Source organism: Sceloporus occidentalis, unplaced genomic scaffold (assembly GCF_023333645.1).
Source record: "Sceloporus occidentalis isolate IW3139 unplaced genomic scaffold, rSceOcc1.0.p SCAF_107, whole genome shotgun sequence".
Lineage (NCBI taxonomy): Eukaryota > Metazoa > Chordata > Lepidosauria > Squamata > Phrynosomatidae > Sceloporus > Sceloporus occidentalis.
In genome coordinates this window covers 150,324-169,815 of record NW_028317087.1, presented here as the reverse complement: position 1 = coordinate 169,815, position 19,492 = coordinate 150,324, and the positions used below count along the sequence as shown (strand labels likewise).

At 44.8% G+C, this 19,492-nt stretch overlaps 1 protein-coding gene across 1 annotated transcript; it reads left to right on the top strand.

The window, feature by feature from the left end:
- The first annotated feature begins 316 nt into the window (after positions 1-316).
- On the top strand, positions 317-12,932 carry LOC149283229 (putative divalent cation/proton antiporter TMEM165). The gene is made up of 6 exons (XM_089497781.1): positions 317-463; positions 4,378-4,600; positions 4,926-5,101; positions 11,543-11,725; positions 12,478-12,583; positions 12,856-12,932. The coding sequence occupies exons 1-6, from the start codon at positions 317-319 to the stop codon at positions 12,930-12,932; spliced, it is 912 nt and encodes a 303-aa protein (XP_089353907.1).
- Positions 12,933-19,492: the final 6,560 nt, after the last annotated feature.

The window sequence follows — 19,492 nt, the reverse complement described above, 5'->3', positions numbered from 1 at the left end:
TCCTCATGGCTGTACGTGTCAGTTCGCTTAGCCAATGGGCGTTCTCTTTACCTGCAACGTCATTCTGGGTAGCCTGGGTGGGATCCTGGGGCTCTGACGATGGCAGCGATCTGGTGACTGCGCTCGCCGTGCTGGGACGGGACGCGGTAAACCGGTTGGACGGGCCGTGTGGAGCCGGTGAATAGTCATCCAGGTGGCTCTCCACCCCCGCCGACTGCAGTTCTAACAAAGGAGAACACCGAAACCGTCTCCCTCCCCAGCCGGTGCTGTGGCTTATTCTTCTCGCGGGAACGGGAAGCCGGCTTATCCCCTGACAATGAGCTCCCCACCGTGGCTGCCGTTGGTCGCTGTCTGCTTGCTGCAGATTGCTAGCTTGGCCTTGGCCATCCAGGAGGATGACGGGACCCACCGTAACCGAGAGCCCCCGCTGCCACAGAGACCCGAGCCGCCTGTGCGCGTCGAGGTGAGAGCCCAGGGCCCTGAATAGCCCGAACAATCCAGGGCAACTCAGAGGGGCTGATATTCGAAGCTTTACGGTGTATTTCAGAATCCAAACTATACATCAACACTTATATATGTCTTCATATAGACACTTCATGGGGGTTTATTCACTAAATAGATCAAAAGATAAATAGACAAATTTGTATGACTTGCCTTTGACATAATGCCCATATTTTGTAATACAAGTAATAAGTAATATTACGCGCCAAATCCTTTAAGTCCTGGTAAATCTTTCATTTTGCTGAACTTGGGCTTTAACAAGCATACTCGCCCAACCGTGATCCTCTGCCGCTCTTCTCTGGCCCTCGGGGCCGTGGCATGTGACATCATTGCTTGTGTACATGGCCAGTTATTGCTGAAAAGGCTGTAGGTTATTGCCTTATTTTAGACCGTGTCTGATGCCCCCTACGGAAGCTGCATACGGCCAAAAAGGCAGCAGGCTACAGCGTTATTTTTGGCAATGCACAATTTCATGTATGATGTCTGACATCATCGGAGGATGTCATTGCCCAGCACGCTCCGGCTGGTAGAGGTGATGCTGGAGTACTGTGAAAACGCAAATGGAAAAGTTTTGGGTAAACTTTCCAACACATAGCTTTAGTAACACTAGCTGAGCACACAAGTACCCTGCTGACTACACAACAACAACGCCTGCGGGAGATCCCCTTTTAAGTGTTTATTATGCAGGACCAATCACTTGAGCTGCTGTTGTGGGAGAAGCTCACTGGTTTTGGGGTGTCAGAATGTTCCAATCTATTGCAAACGGCCGCTTTAGCGATTAAACCCCAATGAATATAATTTTGCACCCTGAAACAAGCCTTTTTTTATTGTTGCTTTGTAAGCCAAAAACTTTACCAAGTGCGGCCAATCAAACCGTTTCCAAGGTAAAGTTAGATGTCTTTGTAACACAACAGTATTGTGTAGGGCGATGGAAATCACGGCAGAGCTATTGGATTTGTGGCAAGTGAAAAAATATTTTGGCTTTTTTCTATGCCGTCAGCATTGACCGCAGGGAAGAGCTACAGATGTGGGTGCCTGGTGGACTGCATGCATTTCATTCTGTGCAGAACATTCAGGATTTCAGGCACTCATCTGGCCATGTGGTGGTTCCACCAGCAAGCAGAACCTTTTATTATAATGTTTCTGGAGGACAGGTCACAAATCATGAATGAAGTCATTCATCTTAATTGGGTCAATGGTGCTCTACTTTTGTTCAGTCTCTACTATATGAGCATTGGCAGAGGTTGATTAACAATGGGGCAGAAGTGGCAGCTCTGCTGCTGTCATTCAATGCTGGGTGATTTGGGGGCCCATTTTTTCATGAGGTGTATCTCCTGCAGAAGGGGTACCCACAGAGATGCAGACTCACTCGGTTTCTGGAGTGCAGTTGCTGATAAGGGAAGCTTTGTACTTCCTGTCATGTGAAAGAGTCAGCTGGTAACAGGTTTTGTAGTTGCGTGTTTCGCTCCGATAGGAACCTGCAAGGCTCTCTGCTTGTAAGTAAAGACTCAGCGTTGCTGTGTTAGGATCCAACTGCCTGTAGGGGAGATTCTCTGATCTCTTCTGACGTGCCTAGTAGGGCTGCAACTAACGATTATTTTCATATTCGATTAGTTGGCCGATTATTTTTTCAATTAATCGGATAAAAAAATTAAATTTTTCATTTATTTTAAATTATTTAATGAAGTAACATAGGATGTTAAAAACAAACGGCAGAATAAACATTTTTTCTTGTTTTTATTTCCCCAACCTGCCCCCCAGTTATGCACATTTGAGCCCAGGCTTGCCACACTGCCCTCCCCGACATGCCACACTGCCCTCCCCGACATGCCACACTGCCCTCCCCGACATGCCACACTGCCCTCCCCGACATGCCACACTGCCCTCCCCACATATGCCTTATATGTTGCCAACGAATTTCATTATCGATTATCATCGATTTTATCGATTAGTTGTTGCAGCCCTAGTGCCTAGGGAGCCTAGGCCTCCATTGTAGCTCTCATGTGGCCATTTTGAAATGCTCTGCAGCTAAGTACCACACATTGGCTCCTTGGGTAAGGTAGGTGGTGGCCTTGGACACTTCTGCCTCTGGTCTTGCCCCCACCCTGCCTCTACTGAAATATTGAGGCGTTGAGTTGGAAATATAAGTGCAGAGGAGCTAAGGCTTTCCAGTGGTGTGTGTGATCCTATGTGTTCTGGATCCTTCCCTGCGCAGTGGTGGCTTCTTGTTATCAGCGAGGCAGCGGTGCAGGGTTTGTGCACGGGCACCGGGAGCGTGTTTTCACACACTTGTTCTATCCAGTCTAGTTTCTGGTTTAGCAGCTGAGCTAAGGGACAGTTACACCAAATCACTGTTAAATGGACGGTGTGATGCCCCGGGAAGCCTCGGCACTGAAGAATGGACATGCGAGTACTTTGTGAGTATGAATAGTGTTAATGGATGCATAGGTAAGATTTCACTTCCGAGCCGAGGTAAACAGGTTTATTTGTAGAGGTGGGTATTCTTGGCTCTTGCCTTTATGACCATAGAGTGCTTTTCAGATCACTATTTTATATCCAAGTCTACAAAGTTAATGTTCCAGCCATGAAAACGAGACGGCAAAGTCTGCTAGTGTAACAAAGTGAGGGCCGCACGCTACGCTATGTTACATTTATTTATTTAGCGCCAGCAGATTCTGTTTCTGGCTCCCTATATTTTTATTTACGTCGTGGTTGACTTTAGTAACATAGAAAAGATTGTTTTGTCTTTTTGTTTGGATTCGTCTGGATCAGCAGGAATTGGGAATATCTCGGGATAGTAAAGCCTGATGGGTTGTATGTTTGTTTTTTCCTCCTTTTATGAATATAGGATGCAGACGCGTTTTACATTCGATAACACGGGGTTGGCATCTTTATTCTCTAATCTCCTGTTTATTCAGTCAGCCGGTTGCTCCGCTGCATTCCTCGTTTATCTGAACGCCGTTCTGCTTCATTTAGTATCGGCTCTTGAATCTACTCCGATTGTGGAGACGTATTACACGAAGCAGACATTTTATTCAAAGCTTTTCAAAAGTAAAATAATCCAACATAGTCTTTGGTGGTTTCACAATAAGAAACAAAACAAAATAAAAGTAATCTTAAGGGAGTCGGAACAATGCTAATCCACTTTTCATTGTCAGGATTCCTCCTGGATGTGTATAATGGGAGCACATGCTGGTTTTTATCCCAGTTTTATCTGACTCATGACCTCTTGAATGACACAGGTCGTTCTGACCTTTTTACATCAGCAGAAGTTCTGCCAGAAACCATATGATTCCTATGAAAATTCCAGGTTCCCCGGGAGATCTACTGAGAAAAGTACGGCATTTAGGTGTTCGTAGCACTAATACCGGACCGGCGTTCACTCGGCACAGGGTTATGTTCATCACAGCGCCATTTGTTACTAAAACTTGTATTTGATGGTTTGGACTCCAACAGCCTGCTAACGCTATTCTTACTTTTATCCATGTACAGCTTCACAAAGCACACATTAAGAACATGCAGCGCTCGCTCTAGGGGCTGAATGCAAACATACAATCAGCTGTTTGATTTAACGTTTATTATCTGGCTCGGTTTAATGCGGAGTGTTTGTTTTGGACAGAACGTTTCTTTATTGCTCTGTTACTCTTGGCTTTGTAACCGTTTTGGAATGCGGTTTGACCTCAGACCCTTTATATGACATAATACTCTGTCACTAAGTTTGCTTAAAAAAAGCAAAGTGCTCTTTTTTTGTACTTTTTGCCAATAGTCCCAGGGTAACGATGTGTGTATCATTCATATACATTTCCCTGGGTCAATCGGTTAAATGTTAAGTGATAATGTCAGATTTTATTAAATGTATCCTTTTTATTTCCACAGAAGCTGCTCACGCCTCCTTCTGCCGTACATACTGGCAATGAAGAGTTCTCATCCGGTAACCTGGGATTCATTCATGCGTTTGTGGCTGCCATTTCTGTCATCATTGTGTCGGAGCTGGGAGATAAGACGTTCTTCATTGCTGCAATCATGGCCATGCGCTATAATCGCCTGACAGTGCTTGCCGGGGCGATGCTTGCTTTGGGTCTGATGACCTGTTTATCAGGTGATTTTATTTTTATTTTTTTTTTAACCTTTCCTGTTTGAAAATTGGTTTAATACAAATATTAGCATTTAAATGTTCTATTCATATTCCATACACCCCACCAGTGAAGAATGCATTTAAAAGTACTTTGTATGTCCTTTAACATGCATTCTTCTCCTGCCTAAACAAGTTCTGCAGTTATATTCCATAGTGGGATATTTCTTGTGTTCTGTTTTATGGACGCTCTTTCTGTGATCATTTCCTTTTGAACCAGAGCCCCTCATCTCCATCTTTCTCATTCATTATTTTTCCCCATTATAAAGTAACATTTTTGAATTTGTTTTAGTTTTGTTTGGATATGCCACCACAGTCATTCCCAGAATCTACACGTATTACGTGTCAACCGCACTCTTTGCAATATTCGGTATTCGAATGTTAAGAGAGGGCTTAAAAATGAGTCCGGATGAAGGTCAAGAAGAACTTGAGGAAGTTCAAGCAGAAATCAAAAGAAAAGATGAAGAAGTAAGTCTTAAAGAATAGTTTTTACCTTTTTCTCTGTGTTTTGCATAAATACACCATCAGTCCTGTTAATAAAGCATCTCCCAGAGTGTAATAAACACATATCCTGAAGCAAAACACTGACTATTGGAAGTTTCCGCTAACAGATATGCTCTATGAATAAGTCTTACATGGAATGGGTGTGCCCCAAGGTTAATCAATGTTAAATGCTAGCATCCTAACATAGGAAAGCCCACTGTACCTATTAGCAGTAATTCATGTTCTGTCTTCCAAGCTAAAATACCGATTCCCTCATTCACTTCCCATAATTTAACTATTTTTGACTCAGGGACTGGGCGTATGGAACAAGGGCGTACCTAGAGTATTTGGCACACGGCAGATCCTATATTTGGTGCCCCCCAGTAACTCGCATATGCACCGGCAGTCACTCCCCCCCCCCCCCCATGCTCAGACAGTCATACATGAAACGTCCCTCACTTTAGCTCCTTACCTCATCCTTAGCTTTCTTCTGCAGGCTCATGTGCGAGCAGATACATTTAACCACGTGACCTCATGTTACTTGACCCCACTGTGTTCCTGGCTCCCTGAGCTGGTACAAAATTGTTTCAAAGGGCTTTACTGGCCCTGTGTGACACCTCCCTGATGAGTGCCCCCCTCAAGTACACCACTGATATGGAAGGCTTCTTGTTCTTGCTTAGTTAACTCAGTAACTAATGCATACAATGCATCTTAGTGTAAAAGTATATATTTTTGTAATTTCTTACCCTCCTTTTCCTCATTTAGCTATGGCAAAGTCCAAACATTAAGGCTCTTCAATTAGTTGGTCGCTACATTTTCCCTGCCATCCCAGGTGACGCTAGGATAGACTCCTCCTCCGTACCTGATAGGGCAGGACTCAAAACTTTAAAAGGGCCCTCCCCTCCTACTAACACCAGTGTTTTTTTTCCTGCCCTACCAGGTAGGGGACTCGTCTACCTTTTATTATTTTTCTAGGCTCTAGGTTGAGCCGTTTCCCCGGGCTAAGCCCCCATTCCTGGGGGATACCTTGCACCTCAGCCTGATGGCTGGTGCTGCGTCGCCCACGCTTGTCCCGGTCGCGGCGGTGTTCGCGGCTTCGGCAGCTCCGTCGTCCTGACGGTGATCGCGGCGGCACCGTCGTCCTGACGGTGATCACGGCGGTGATCGGGCCGCGGTGGCGTCGGCATCCCGGCGGTGTTCGGCTGCACCGGCGTCCCGGCGGTGATCGTGGCCGCCGTCCTGGCGGTTAGCGCGGCAACTCCTCCGGCCGTGTCTACGGTAATCCGGCGGGTTGCCGGCACCTTCTATAGCCGGGGACGCCTGCCGGTCTGGCTGTTCGGCGTACAGATGCCGCTGTTGCGGCTTACTGGCTTCGGCCAATATGGCGTCTGATGTCTTCCGGTTTTGGGCTTCTGCACTTCTGGTTGTGCGTTCCAAGCCTCGTTTTGGTCGAAATTTAAAATTTTGGCGCCAAACTCTCTGCTGTTGCAGATTCCAGCCTAATTTCAGCTCCTTTCACTGTATATATATAGAAGGTAAGTGATTTGGATGTTGTGTGTGTTCCTGCTGTTTTCTTTTGGTCAGGTGCTGTTGCATCTTTCATCATGTCGGCCCCTGATAATTCTGAGCCGCCCTCTGTTGAGGACAAGCCTAAGAAAGCTGTTATGAAGTCTAAACATGCCCAATGCTCTGGGTGTCACAAGGCTTTGCAGGATTCAAGGAAGAAACTCTGCTCCGCTTGCCTGAGGTCTGTAGCGGATTCTGAGCCGTCTGGGGGTAGGGAATTTTTGGTCTGGCTTAAAGAGGAGATGCAGTCTACCTTCTCTGCCTTCCGTCAGTCGGTTCCTGTTCCTGCCTATCATCACCTTCCCGCGGTACAAGACCCTGCTCTTCTGGGGCGTCAGCCCTTGTTCTCAGACTCTGAGTTTGATTATCCTGAGGTAGAGGAAGGTTCCTCAGAGGAAGGAGAGATCCGGGAGGAAAGTTCTTTTTTATTCCCGGTGGAGGAAAGTGAGACTTTAATTTCTGCTGTGAGGTCAGCTATGCATTTGGAGGAGGCCTCCACCCAGAAAAATGACTCTTTCTTTGGTGCCAGCTTCTCCAAGCAGTCTGCCTCGTTTCCTGTTCATCCTGCGCTTTCTGACATTATCAAGCAGGAATGGAACCACCCGGAAAGGAGGGTTAACCTGTCCAGACGGGTTAAACGCATGTTTCCCTTTGATGAGAACTTTGCTGATTTTTGTGCTACCCCGCTGGTGGATACTGCTGTTATGAAGGTCTCCAGGAAGACTACTCTGCCGCTTGAGGATGGCTCTCATTTTTCTGACCATATGGAAAAGAAAGCCGAAGCTGCAGTTAAGAAATCTTTCGAGGCTTCAGCTGCGACCTTTAAACCTGGAATTGCTTCTGCCTCAGTTTCCAGAGCTGTCAAAATTTGGCTCTCTCAGATCGAGGAGGATATTGCTGCCAAAACCTCCAGGGAGACTATCCTCAAGAATGTTGCTGCCGTGAGATTGGCCGTGGATTTTCTCTGTGATGCCTCAATTGAAAACATCAGAATGACGGCCAGAGCTTCGGCGCTTTCAGTGGCAGCCAGAAGAGCCTTGTGGCTTAAGGCCTGGGCGGCGGATAATGCCTCTAAGAACAAGCTTCTTAATATCCCTTTAAGGGCAAGACTTTATTTGGGGAAGAGCTGGAGTCCCTTTTGGAGAAGACCACAGGGGACAAGCATTGGATGCCTCAACGAAAGCCTCCTTCGAAAAGACGGCAGTCCTTTCGGCCTTTTTTCCCGGGACAATCTAGAGGCCATAGTTCTAGATTCAACCCCTCGTCTAGAGAGCAAAACTTTCGAGGCAGATTCCCTCGCGGAAGGGGGAGATTTGACAGGATCGCCTTCCCCAAAGCGTTTCAAGACCCCAAGAACGCTGCATGACGCCTCCTCCATTCCGGTGGGAGGAAGGCTCCGTTTTTTCACCGACAATTGGTTCTCACTCACCCGAGATCCCTGGGTGAGAGCCATTGTATCGCACGGCTATCAACTTCAATTCCGGACCAGACCTTCAGACCGTTTTTTGATCTCCCACCTTCCTCCAGACCAGGCAAGGCGGTCAGTCCTGTTATCCACCATTCAGCAGTTGTCAGACCTCAGAGTCCTGGTTCCTGTCCCCTGGCCAGAACTGGGCCAAGGGGTTTATTCTCCGGTTTTTCTGGTCCCCAAGAGACCGGGTGGTCTTCGCTTAATCATAGACTTGCGTTTTTTGAACAGTCACCTCCAGTTCATCAGGTTCAGGATGGAAACCGTAAGATCCACCCTCGACACCTTATGCCTCAACGACTTCATGGCTTCATTAGACCTAAAGGATGCATATTTCCATGTTCCCATCCATCCGTCCCATCAACATTTCCTGAGAGTGGCGATTCCTCGGGGTTCAACTGTCCAGCATTTCCAGTTTCAAGCCCTTCCATTCGGATTGTCGGCGGCACCAAGAGTTTTCACAAAACTTTTGGCAGTCGTGGCGGCCCATCTCCGTGTCCAGGGAATCTCAGTCATTCCTTATCTGGACGATTGGCTTATCCATGCCCGGTCGGCGCAGATTCTTCGAGTTCATCTTTCCACGGTGGTCAACACATTACAAGATCTCGGCTGGATTCTGAACTGGGACAAATCCTGCACCGTTCCCTCTCAACATCTAGTGTTCCTGGGTCTTCGTCTGGATTCCTGCTCCGGGAAAGCTTTCCTTCCGACTGCCAGAATAGAGGGGATTCGATTCCTAGTACGCAGGATTCGCTCTGCGCACCGCAGCTCCTTACGGTTATGTATGTCCCTGCTGGGCAAGATGGTCTCCGCAACTTATGCAGTGCCCTGGGCTCTGGCCCACATGAGAATACTTCAGGGATTTGTCCTCAACCATCTGGAAGACAACCCATTGGCTCTGGACAGGCGTGTCTGTCTTCCTCCGCAGGTCAGAGCTTCCCTCTCCTGGTGGCTCCAACGGAACGTCCTTGCCGCGGGGAGAAGATGGTCTCTTGTCTCCAAGGTACTTCTCACCACCGACGCCAGCGTCAAGGGATGGGGAGCTACGTATCAGGACCTGTTTGTGCAGGGTCTCTGGTCTCCAGCTACGAAACTTCTTCCCTCGAACTGTCTGGAGTTACTTGCAGTAGAAAAAGCTCTGCATCACTGGGAGCATCTGCTCGCCGGCAAGGACATTTTGCTTCGTTCCGACAATCAAGCAGTGGTAGCCTATATCAACAGACAAGGGGGCACAAGAAGTCCTCGGCTTCTTCATATATCGCTCAGGATTTCCTTTTGGGCAGAGTCCCATCAAATGACTCTGTCCGCCATTCACCTCAGAGGAACTTTGAATTCTCAAGCAGATTTCCTGAGCAGAACTCCTGTGCTAAGCGGCGAATGGGTTCTGCATCCGATGGCCTTCAATCTAATCGTCCAACGGTGGGGCTTACCCGAGATCGATCTGATGGCATCCAGAGACAATGCTCAGATTCCGGTCTTCTTTTCCCTCAGGCCTCAGGATCATCCCTTGGCAATAGATGCCTTCTCACAAGAATGGAATTTCCGTCTCGCATACGTTTTCCCTCCGTTTGCCCTAATCTCCAGGGTCCTACAGAAGATCAAGAAGGACCACGCCTCCGTGATCCTGATAGCACCAGACTGGCCGAAGCGGGTCTGGTATTCCGACTTGATCGCTCTAGGTCTCTCTCCCCCTCTGAAGCTCCCAGCTTGGAAAGACCTTCTACATCAGGGTCCATTCCTACACCCAAACCCTGCCGTGTTCCACCTGACGGCCTGGAGATTGAACGCGGACTGCTGAGAGCTCAAGGGTTTTCTTGTCATGTGGCTGAGACTCTTCTGCAGAGTAGAAAGAAGGTTACCTCTCTGCGATACATTAAGATCCGGAAGAGATTTCACAGTTGGTGTTGTTCCAAGGGGATTTTGCCAACTTCCTGTTCCTCTGCCTCTGTTCTGGATTTCCTCCAGGAAGGATTCGACTGTGGACTTCAGCCTTCTACGATCCGGGTGCAGATTTCTGCCATCAATGCTCTCCTCGGGTTCGAGCTTATATCTCTGCCTGTGATCAGACGTTTTGCCAAGGCCATCGTCAGGATACGTCCTCGTTCGGTCACCAGGATGGTTCCGTGGGACCTGAATCTCGTCCTTCGAAGACTCACTTTACCTTCTTTTGAGCCTCTTCAGTCGGTTTCTCTGTATCTATTATCGCTGAAGACAGCCTTCTTAGTAGCGATTACTTCCGCTCGTCGGATTTGTGAACTCCAGGCTTTGTCTATGAAGGAACCGTTTCTCCGTTTTTTCCCGGATAAGGTGGTTCTCTCTCTGCCGCCAGAGTTCGCACCCAAGGTTCAGTCGGCTTTCCACAAGAACCAGGAGATTGTGTTGCCTACCTTTTTTCCTGCTCCTGGCTCGGGTGAAGAAGAAGTTCTTCACACTCTGGATCTGAAGAGATGCCTCACCATCTATTTGGAACGGACTCTACCCCTGCGTAAGTCCTCTCGTTTATTCGTGGCCTCTTCAGGGCCCAACAGAGGCATCAGTATCTCCAAGTCTTCCATCGCTAAGTGGATTGTTGCAACCATCAACTTGGCATATTCTGCAGCCGGCCAACCTGCTCCTGTGGGGATCCGTGCCCACTCTACTAGGGCAGTCTCCACTTCCTGGGCTGAAAGATGTTGTCTTTCGCCCGACCAGATCTGCAAGGCGGCTACTTGGCGGACTCTCCACGCTTTTGTGCAGCATTACCGTCTCGACCAGATGGCTCAGGAGGACTCGGAAGGTCCTTGAGGCTGTTTTGTCTCCTTAGTTTGCCCACCCTTCTTCTTTGGTAAATCTATCCTAGTGTCACCTGGGATGGCAGGGAAACAGGAAGTTCTACTTACCGAGAGCTTCTTTTCCCTGTCAATCCCTGGTGACACGTTTTTGTTCCCTCCCTTCTTTTCAATAAATTTGTTGCATCAGATTGCTTTGCCTGTGTGGTCTTTGGTATTCACTGGTGTTAGTAGGAGGGGAGGGCCCTTTTAAAGTTTTGAGTCCTGCCCTATCAGGTACGGAGGAGGAGTCTATCCTAGTGTCACCAGGGATTGACAGGGAAAAGAAGCTCTCGGTAAGTAGAACTTCCTGTTTCTTTTAATACCTGATCTTACAGCAGTATGTTGTAAGAATGCAGAATGCTGCTACTAACTCGCGAATACCAAGTAACGCTTGTTTCCAGATAAGAAAGCCGGTGTGTATCAATTAATTTTGTCTTACAGGACGCTAAATGAATGCATCTTATATATTCTGCTGATGTCCCATCGTACCCGTGTTATTTCACTTTCCTCCTTCACTGCAGAACACTTTGTTAAAGAATTTTATCCCTGTTTACACAGAGTTATTACTTTTTTTCTTAATAGCTCCAGCGATCTAAGCTACTAAATGGACCGTCGGATTTGGAAAGTGGCGGAGGGCCTACCGTACCCAAGAAGAGGTGGATGCAGTTTATATCTCCTATATTTGTGCAAGCATTCACCTTAACGTTCCTGGCAGAATGGGGAGACCGCTCTCAGCTCACAACTATTGTTTTGGCAGCCAGAGAGGTGAGAGCGCAATGTACTGATCTTTTCGGGTAGAAAACTAACAAATTTTATTCTTTTTGGTATGGTTTTATTGGTGTTTTCTGGTGAAGGTTTCAGGGAGCACTTTAACCATAACATATATTAACCCTAAAATGTCCATAGTATTTTCATGTGTTTGTTTGAAATGTTAAATTACTGGGTGTTTTTAGCGGTTTGTGCAAGATAAAAGTAAAATTCATTCTATCCAAAGAGACACAGAATCATGTAAAAGGCTTTACCTTTAGCTGTATAACCCCCCCCCCCCCAGGAGACAGTGACTGAATTATTATTGCTCGTGTTTTATGGTGACTTTCCTGTCCTGCCTCTTGCAATATATGGATGGATTTTTTATTATTTGCCAAGATATCTGTTTAGCCTGATGAATCATACTGCTAATAAAATGCAATAACTGATGTATTTAGGCCTTATCAATGGTATAAGGTATAATACGTGCAGTTGTGTAATAAACACCATATGTACACACATTTTGGAGTACTATATGGATGGGGGGGGGCTTACATGATAAATATAACCCTATACTGTCACTTTGATTTTAGTAATTAGTATTATTTACCTATGTTGGAAGGCCTGCAGCAAAATAGTCACATAATATCGACAGTAATGGATGAACCGGTACATAAGCCGTACATCCGACTCATTTTATTACAGGGGGCTGGAATCCTTTCTTATCCAAGCGCTTGCAGCATAATACCTGTTTACTTCTCTTAATACAGGACCCCTTTGGCGTTGCCGTTGGGGGCACCATCGGACATTGCCTTTGCACCGGTTTAGCAGTCATTGGAGGAAGAATGATAGCGCAGAAAATTTCAGTTCGAACCGGTGAGCATCTGTTTCTTGTGACAAGAGCTGTTTGTATTTATAAATCAATATGCCGTGTAAAGGTCGCTTCTGGGATATCCACTGAAAGGTGTTTTCATCGTTTACGCGCTCCCTACCGTATCTAAAATCTATGCATGGATATACTTATTTTATTTTTATTAATTTGGTACAATAGTTATTGCGGCTTAATGTGTAGCCTTTGTGGATGAATATTAGCAGTTAAATGCCTTTTTAGTATTACTAATGACCAATTTCTTTGTTTTCTTTTACAGTGACAATCATTGGCGGCATTGTTTTCCTGGCTTTTGCTTTCTCAGCGTTATTTATAAGTCCAGATTCCGGTTTTTAAAATTTTTGTTCCCCTAAGTCCTGGTTGGATATACCCTTTTTTTTCTTTTTGTACTGTACGATGTATATAATGTATAAATTGTAGGTTACAATGAAAGATCCTCTGTACAGAATCACTCAATCGAAATGATCTTTTAATCTGTATGGTCTGCTTCAGGGGTTGTTAAACTCTTGGGAGACGTTTAGGGAGGTGTCTCTATGTTATGAATTTACAGATTCCAATACTATAATAATCTATTCATCACCCCATTATCTTTATCATTACTGTACATTTAATATTGTGTGCCATTAGCGCACAGTATGCAGTAATTGCATTGTCAATATTTGACATGAAAGATTTTTAGATTGGAAGTGGCATGCTAGATGGGGAAAATATCAACTTTCTCCACTAAAACGGATTACATATTTGTTACCAATACCTAACATCGTGGCATAAATTGTGAGACCAGAAGATTTAAACTGCACCTGTCCACCAAAACGGATTACGCAGAACAGCAATAAAACTATTCACATGCGTATAAATAAAGAGTTGGCGATTTCAGATTGTGATCAGGGTGCTGATTAAACCCTTTTTCCTAGTTGTTGTTTTTATATTTTTAGATTAGATGCTACAAACACATTTTGAAACCTGGGAGCTAAACTTAGATATTTTTTGCTCTATGTATTTTTTCTTTTTAGCCTTACAAGCGTGCTTTAAAAACCACTAAAGACTGGTCACCCACTGACTAGACCAGGAGTGTCCAACCTGTCCAAACTACATCGCCCATATTGCTTTCAGCTAAAGGCTGGCTAAGCAGTATGGGAGATGTAGTCCTGCAGCAGCTGGAGGGCCGCAGGTTGGACACCCCTGGACTAGACAGTTTCTGGAGTGGGATAGTAAGGAAGAGGCCGTGTAGAATCTTCCTCCATGCGAGAGCCATTTACATTGTGTGTCCTGCTCTTGGTCGTGTGCCTTGAGGGACAGGGGTTAGTGTTGCTACTTAGACAGATATTTTGTGACTTTATAATATAAAGCAATATTTTTGGTATGTCTCTATGGCATAGATAAAACTACAAACAATTGGCACACTTCCCAATGCTCCATGTAGTGTATGGCCAAAGACTGATGTAGTTACCAAGGGTGAGATCGGTGTCCAGCGTGGCCTCCCTGTCTGAACGGAAAGTTATTGCAAGGATGAGATGACTACCCTGACTTCTCGGGATATGTCACGGGTTTTAGCGACAGTGTCCTGCTTAACAGCAAATTCGAGTTTTGGTTTAAGAATAAGGATTGCAGAATTTAACCTCCGTTTATCCCGTACGTGCAAAAGGGTTGTTTTTTCCCAAAAATTACTTGTTCAAAACATTTGGTCCGGTTCTATATCGCACTGAATGTGGTTAGTTCTATTTAGAGATGTTTAAGTGAAAAACTACCCTCAATACCATCATTGTGCTTAAACTGTTTGTACAAAATAAGTCAGGTTATTTTAGGCCAAATGACAAAGCTGTCTTTGGATGGAAAAATCCGTACAGAATACTAGTCTGTTTCCTGATGTTTAGTAGGTGCAAGCGACTTTCATATAATAATTCAGTAGTCTGTCTACATGAATCCGCCATAGCACTCCAAACCAAGTATTATCCCCTTAAGGGCAATGCATTTGTGTGCCCGTACATGTACAGGCTTTGTCATGAAGGGGTCATAAATCCAAAACGTTCTCAATGTGGGGAAAAAAAATTTCTGTATGATTGCAGATGTTTATAACAGTTGCAGATTTTGTTTGGCGACTCTAGTTGCCCAGTTGCTTTTTTTTGTGTGTGGTTTGTAAAAGGCAGCCATGGCCACCATTTGATGCTGTGATCAGAGGTGAGCTAAGAGGCTGGCTGAGAAGGATGGGAAATGTAGTCCTGCAGCAGCTGTAGGGCCGCAGGTTGGACGCCCCTGCTGTAGACTTTCATCCGGCGCGTACAATAGGCTAGAATGGGAACCGGAAAATCAAGTTTCTCTACCAGCCCCAGTTCAAAAGCAAATGATTGGTAAATAGGAACACAATGTTTGTGGACAATGAAAAAGGAAGTCGGCTGTAAATTATTAAAGTATTTTAAGCAATCCTTTGTGTGTATCTTCTTGTTCAATTGAATGTGGAATAACACGGTGTTATTGTGCCCCTGCCATGGTGCACTATGCCGTCTCCAAAGCAGGCAGCCAGCTCTGTCTGGTGCAGAAAAATGAACGTCCAGAATGTGAAGTACGATGAAACGTGCCAGTCAGTGGCGGGCCGCACCGGCTGCCGCTCATCAGGGGGGTGCCAACTTGCCGGCACCCCTCCAGACAGTAACGTCCGCCGCTGGAGGAGCAGGCTCGCAAGGGAGCGGTATCGGAGGACTTTAACAGACCTCCCATACCGCTCCCTTGCGATCCGTGCGGCAACTGCTGCTGTGCACCGGGGTTTGTTGTCAGATCCCGGCGCACAACACTGAAGCCGCGCCCACCGCCGTCCGTGCCCTCTGAACCCGGAAGAAGACAGAAGAAGAGGAGCGAAGAGCAGGAAAAGAAGCTGAATGCTGCAAGGAGAAAAGAGGAAAGGTAGGAAAGCATTCAGTGAGAGTGGATTGGTAAGTGTGGACTTGTGTGTGTGTATTGGTAAATGTGTGAGAGTGATGGGTGTTATGCTGTACCATTTCCAATGTCTTTCATTATACAATTATGCTCTAAAAGTACATCATAACTCCCATCACTCTATACTGTTCCATACAGTGGCAGAGCTGGGAGACAGAGGCCTTGCCCCCACCGGACTCCTGAAAGGTAAGTGAACTTCAAAGGGGGGAGAGGGTAGATAGTTAGGAGGGGGTAGATAGGGAGAAGGGAGTGGGAAGGGGTAGATCAAGAGAAGGGAGGAAGGAGGGTAGCAAGAATATTGAAATAGTCAGAAAAAAGAGAGAAAATGAATGGATTAATGTGTGGATGAATTGTGTGAATGAGTGAGAGAATGCATCAAAGAATGTGTAAATAATTTGTGTGAAAGAATAAATGATTGTGTGAATGAGTTTAGTGACTGTAAAAGTGTTTGTGTTAATCATAGGTGTATTATTGATTTGTCAAAAAGGCAAAGATGGTATAAGCAGGGTGTTTATGGGACAAAAATGGCACAGGCAGGGTGTTTCTGGGACAAAGATGGCGTACACTCGGCTGTTTGGGAACAATGCTGACTCATGCTGGGCTGTTTGGGGGCAAAGAGGGCACGTCCTATGTGTGTGCTGGTCAGGTTCTATGTGGGCAATGTGGACGCTGGCTTTGGGGTGTGCAATCTGATATAAGCCTGTAATTTAGGGGGTTTTATCTATACCTTTTATTGCTGAGTTTTTATGTGATTTCTAGTTGATCTATACCTGCAATGCTGTGTTTCTGTACATTATTATTGTATACCTGCAAATATGGGATTTGTATGTCTGATTCTATGCCTCCAGTGCCGAGTTCACATGTGAACAATAATAATATATATAATATGATTGCTAACAGCAGTCACACTCCTATCATGCCCAGGCAACCAGTACATGCTAGAACCTGGGTATGCCTGGGCGTGATAGGAGTGTGATTGCTGTTAATTATATATATATATATATATATATAATATTGCTATTTTTTGTCCAATTTTGATGTTACTTTCAATAAAAGCGTGAGATTTTTTTTATGGTGTGGGGGGTCATTTTCGGTTTTGGCCAAGTAAATGCTGAATTTTTGGTTTCGGTCCAGAATTTATTTTGGTGCATCCCTACACCACATCAATGTTTGGCTTAGTATATGGTGATAGGGATTACGCTGTACCACTGTCAATGTCTGCCTCAGTATATAGTGATAGGTGTTATGCTCTACCCCGTGAATGTCTGCCTCAGTATATAATGATAGGTGTAATGCTGTACCACCTTCAATGTCTGTGCCAGTATATAACGATAGAAGCTATGCAGTTTTAAAATGTGTGTGTGTGTGTCTGTAATTTACCCCTTAATCAGTGCATTCACTGTGCTCTGGAACCATCCAGATGGCATGAAGTACCAAGAATGTGTACAAAAATCAAATGCCATGGTAAAAGGAGTGTTGGGGACAAAAAATTAACACAAAGTTACAAAATTATAACATTTATTCTCTAACAAACGTGGTACATCAAAACATACAGCCACATGTGAGATTTTATGAATGAACTTTGACATATCTTATCAGGTGGGCTTCTCAAAACATATCTTTGGTTCCTCAGATTCTGTACCAGCGTGAGATTTTATTTTATGTGGCCATACATATACACCAACCATAAATAAATCGACCGGTACAAAATGTATTCAGTTCACAGGGCAGAAACCTAGGACTACTGCAGACGATTCATTGGGTGTTTATACATCTCATTTATCAATAATGCTTTCATAGACGTGGGGAGGAGAGGTATGCAAACGTTATGGAACACGTCTGGTCTCTGGTATGTATCACTCCATGAAGCCGTACCTTAATGAGAGGCAAACAAGCCTGGCGTGTCAGAAGCCAAAGCCGCACGCCTCAAATGTTAAGCCAAATCAGATGGCAGCCGGAACGGTCACCTAGGGGTGCAGACATGAAGAAATGGGGAAATAAACCAACACCACCCAAATGCCACCATTTACATATTGATTTTGATCACGCAAAAAGTGATTTTGCCACAAGTTCAACTCATCTTTCTGTCTCCATTGAACGTTAACCCATATAAATAAGGATTTCCTCCGTTTCCAAGCGTGACAGAGACCAAATCAAGCCATTAATCCACAGTACCAAGTGATTATTTCATGGGCTAGAGCGCTGTAGCAGTTGGATTTTACCTATTTGCCATACCCAGTAACGGTGATTAGCGATACGGAGCTATTCGCAGGAAAGTCGTTTGTTAAGGAGCAGACCAAAAATGAAATAACGCAGAATTCACAATCTCTTCCCGCCAGCCCTGAAGGAGGTCCGAGCGCAATCACACCTACTTTAGAAATAACACATTTATATTCCTACCACTTTCTGGAAAGTGCTGTCCTTTTACAAAGTCTGTTCTTACTAATATGATTCTGGAAATAAATCTCAGAAAAAGCTATTTCTAGGACCAGATAACCGGTTGAAGCAGCAATCATAGAAGGTTAAGAGACTTTTACCACATTCTGCAGTCCAGCATTATTCATGGTGTTAAAGGGTTAAAACAGCATTTATTGAGATTAAATAGGTTATCAGCAATCCAGCCATTTTAACACCTACAGCATGATTTTCATGACTCCTCCCCTTCAGCACAAGCTAATTGGTTCAGGCAGCTATAGAGGGCGGGGTAGGAAAAACAAACTACTTAAAGTTTTTCCTTATTGACAGCTAAAATAGTCACTTTTAAACCTAATCTCACGTGCAACTAAACCAACTGAAAAACGATGATGGTAAAGCTGTAGCTCTACTTTAATAGATCCCCCTTTAAAATAGGGTGCACATTATCTAGGAATCTGCTCTCTGGGTCCAGTTCCCAGAATGAAAGCCATTGCCAAGAGAAACAGACTGGAAATAACGATCATCACCGGTAGGATTTTGGCCTTTTTTTTTAAAATATACTCGATAAATAAAATCATATATTGACGTTCACACTTTACTGACTTTACTTCGATGGTGAATCAGAACGTTCCAATTAATTCCTTTTTCACAATAAAACCATTAAAGGTTCCGCGTTCCTGTGACTCGGATGACATTCCAGCCATTAGCGTCCATAGTGTCTCTAACAGCCTCCCGCAGCAAAAGCAACTAATTCACCTCCTATTATATATACTATGGGAAACTCATCATCCTCTAACTCTGTTGTACAACATGGGCCTAAATATTACACCCTTGTTTGCCGTTAGCTGCGACTGCTGAAGAAGTATTTACTCGCACGCTCCTAGCTCGCCTCTTCTCCCGTGATCTTACTTTCTGAAGGGGCCACAACGTATTTCTTTACCCTAATGGGGAGAATGGCCACCACATCCCACGAAGACAGATGCCATCTGCATCCGGCGGCTGGGAGGTTCACTTTGAACGCTACGCGAGCTTCTTAAAATGGCTATGATGGAAATATTCATTAGAAACATAATTTGCCCTAAACATTCAAACCATAATTATCTGTCCAATGCACTGAAGAACTCGCAGGACAGAAAGTGCACATCATAGCAGTTATGGGGTCACCTGAATTAGCGTGTAAAGGCACTGTATACAGATATATATATATATATAGAGAGATAGATAAGATATTTTCCTTATATTTTGTAGGATAGCCCCTAAAAGATTTGAACAAACACAGACAGGGGGTTAGAAATAAAAAGCATCCTTTCGACTAACAGGACATCAAAATGGCAAAAAATATATTGTACGTGTTTAGAATTTTGTGCAAATCACTCCTAGAACGGAACTTCCAATACGATGTCTAATTTTTCTGAAGATTTTTTGCTTTAAAATATTTTACATAAATAGACAAAAATAGCTTTGAGAGGTAATTTTTTTTTTTTAACCATCTGCAAAAAAGTGCAAAGTCCTACTTATAAAACAATGATGAACCAGTAGTTGGATAAAAA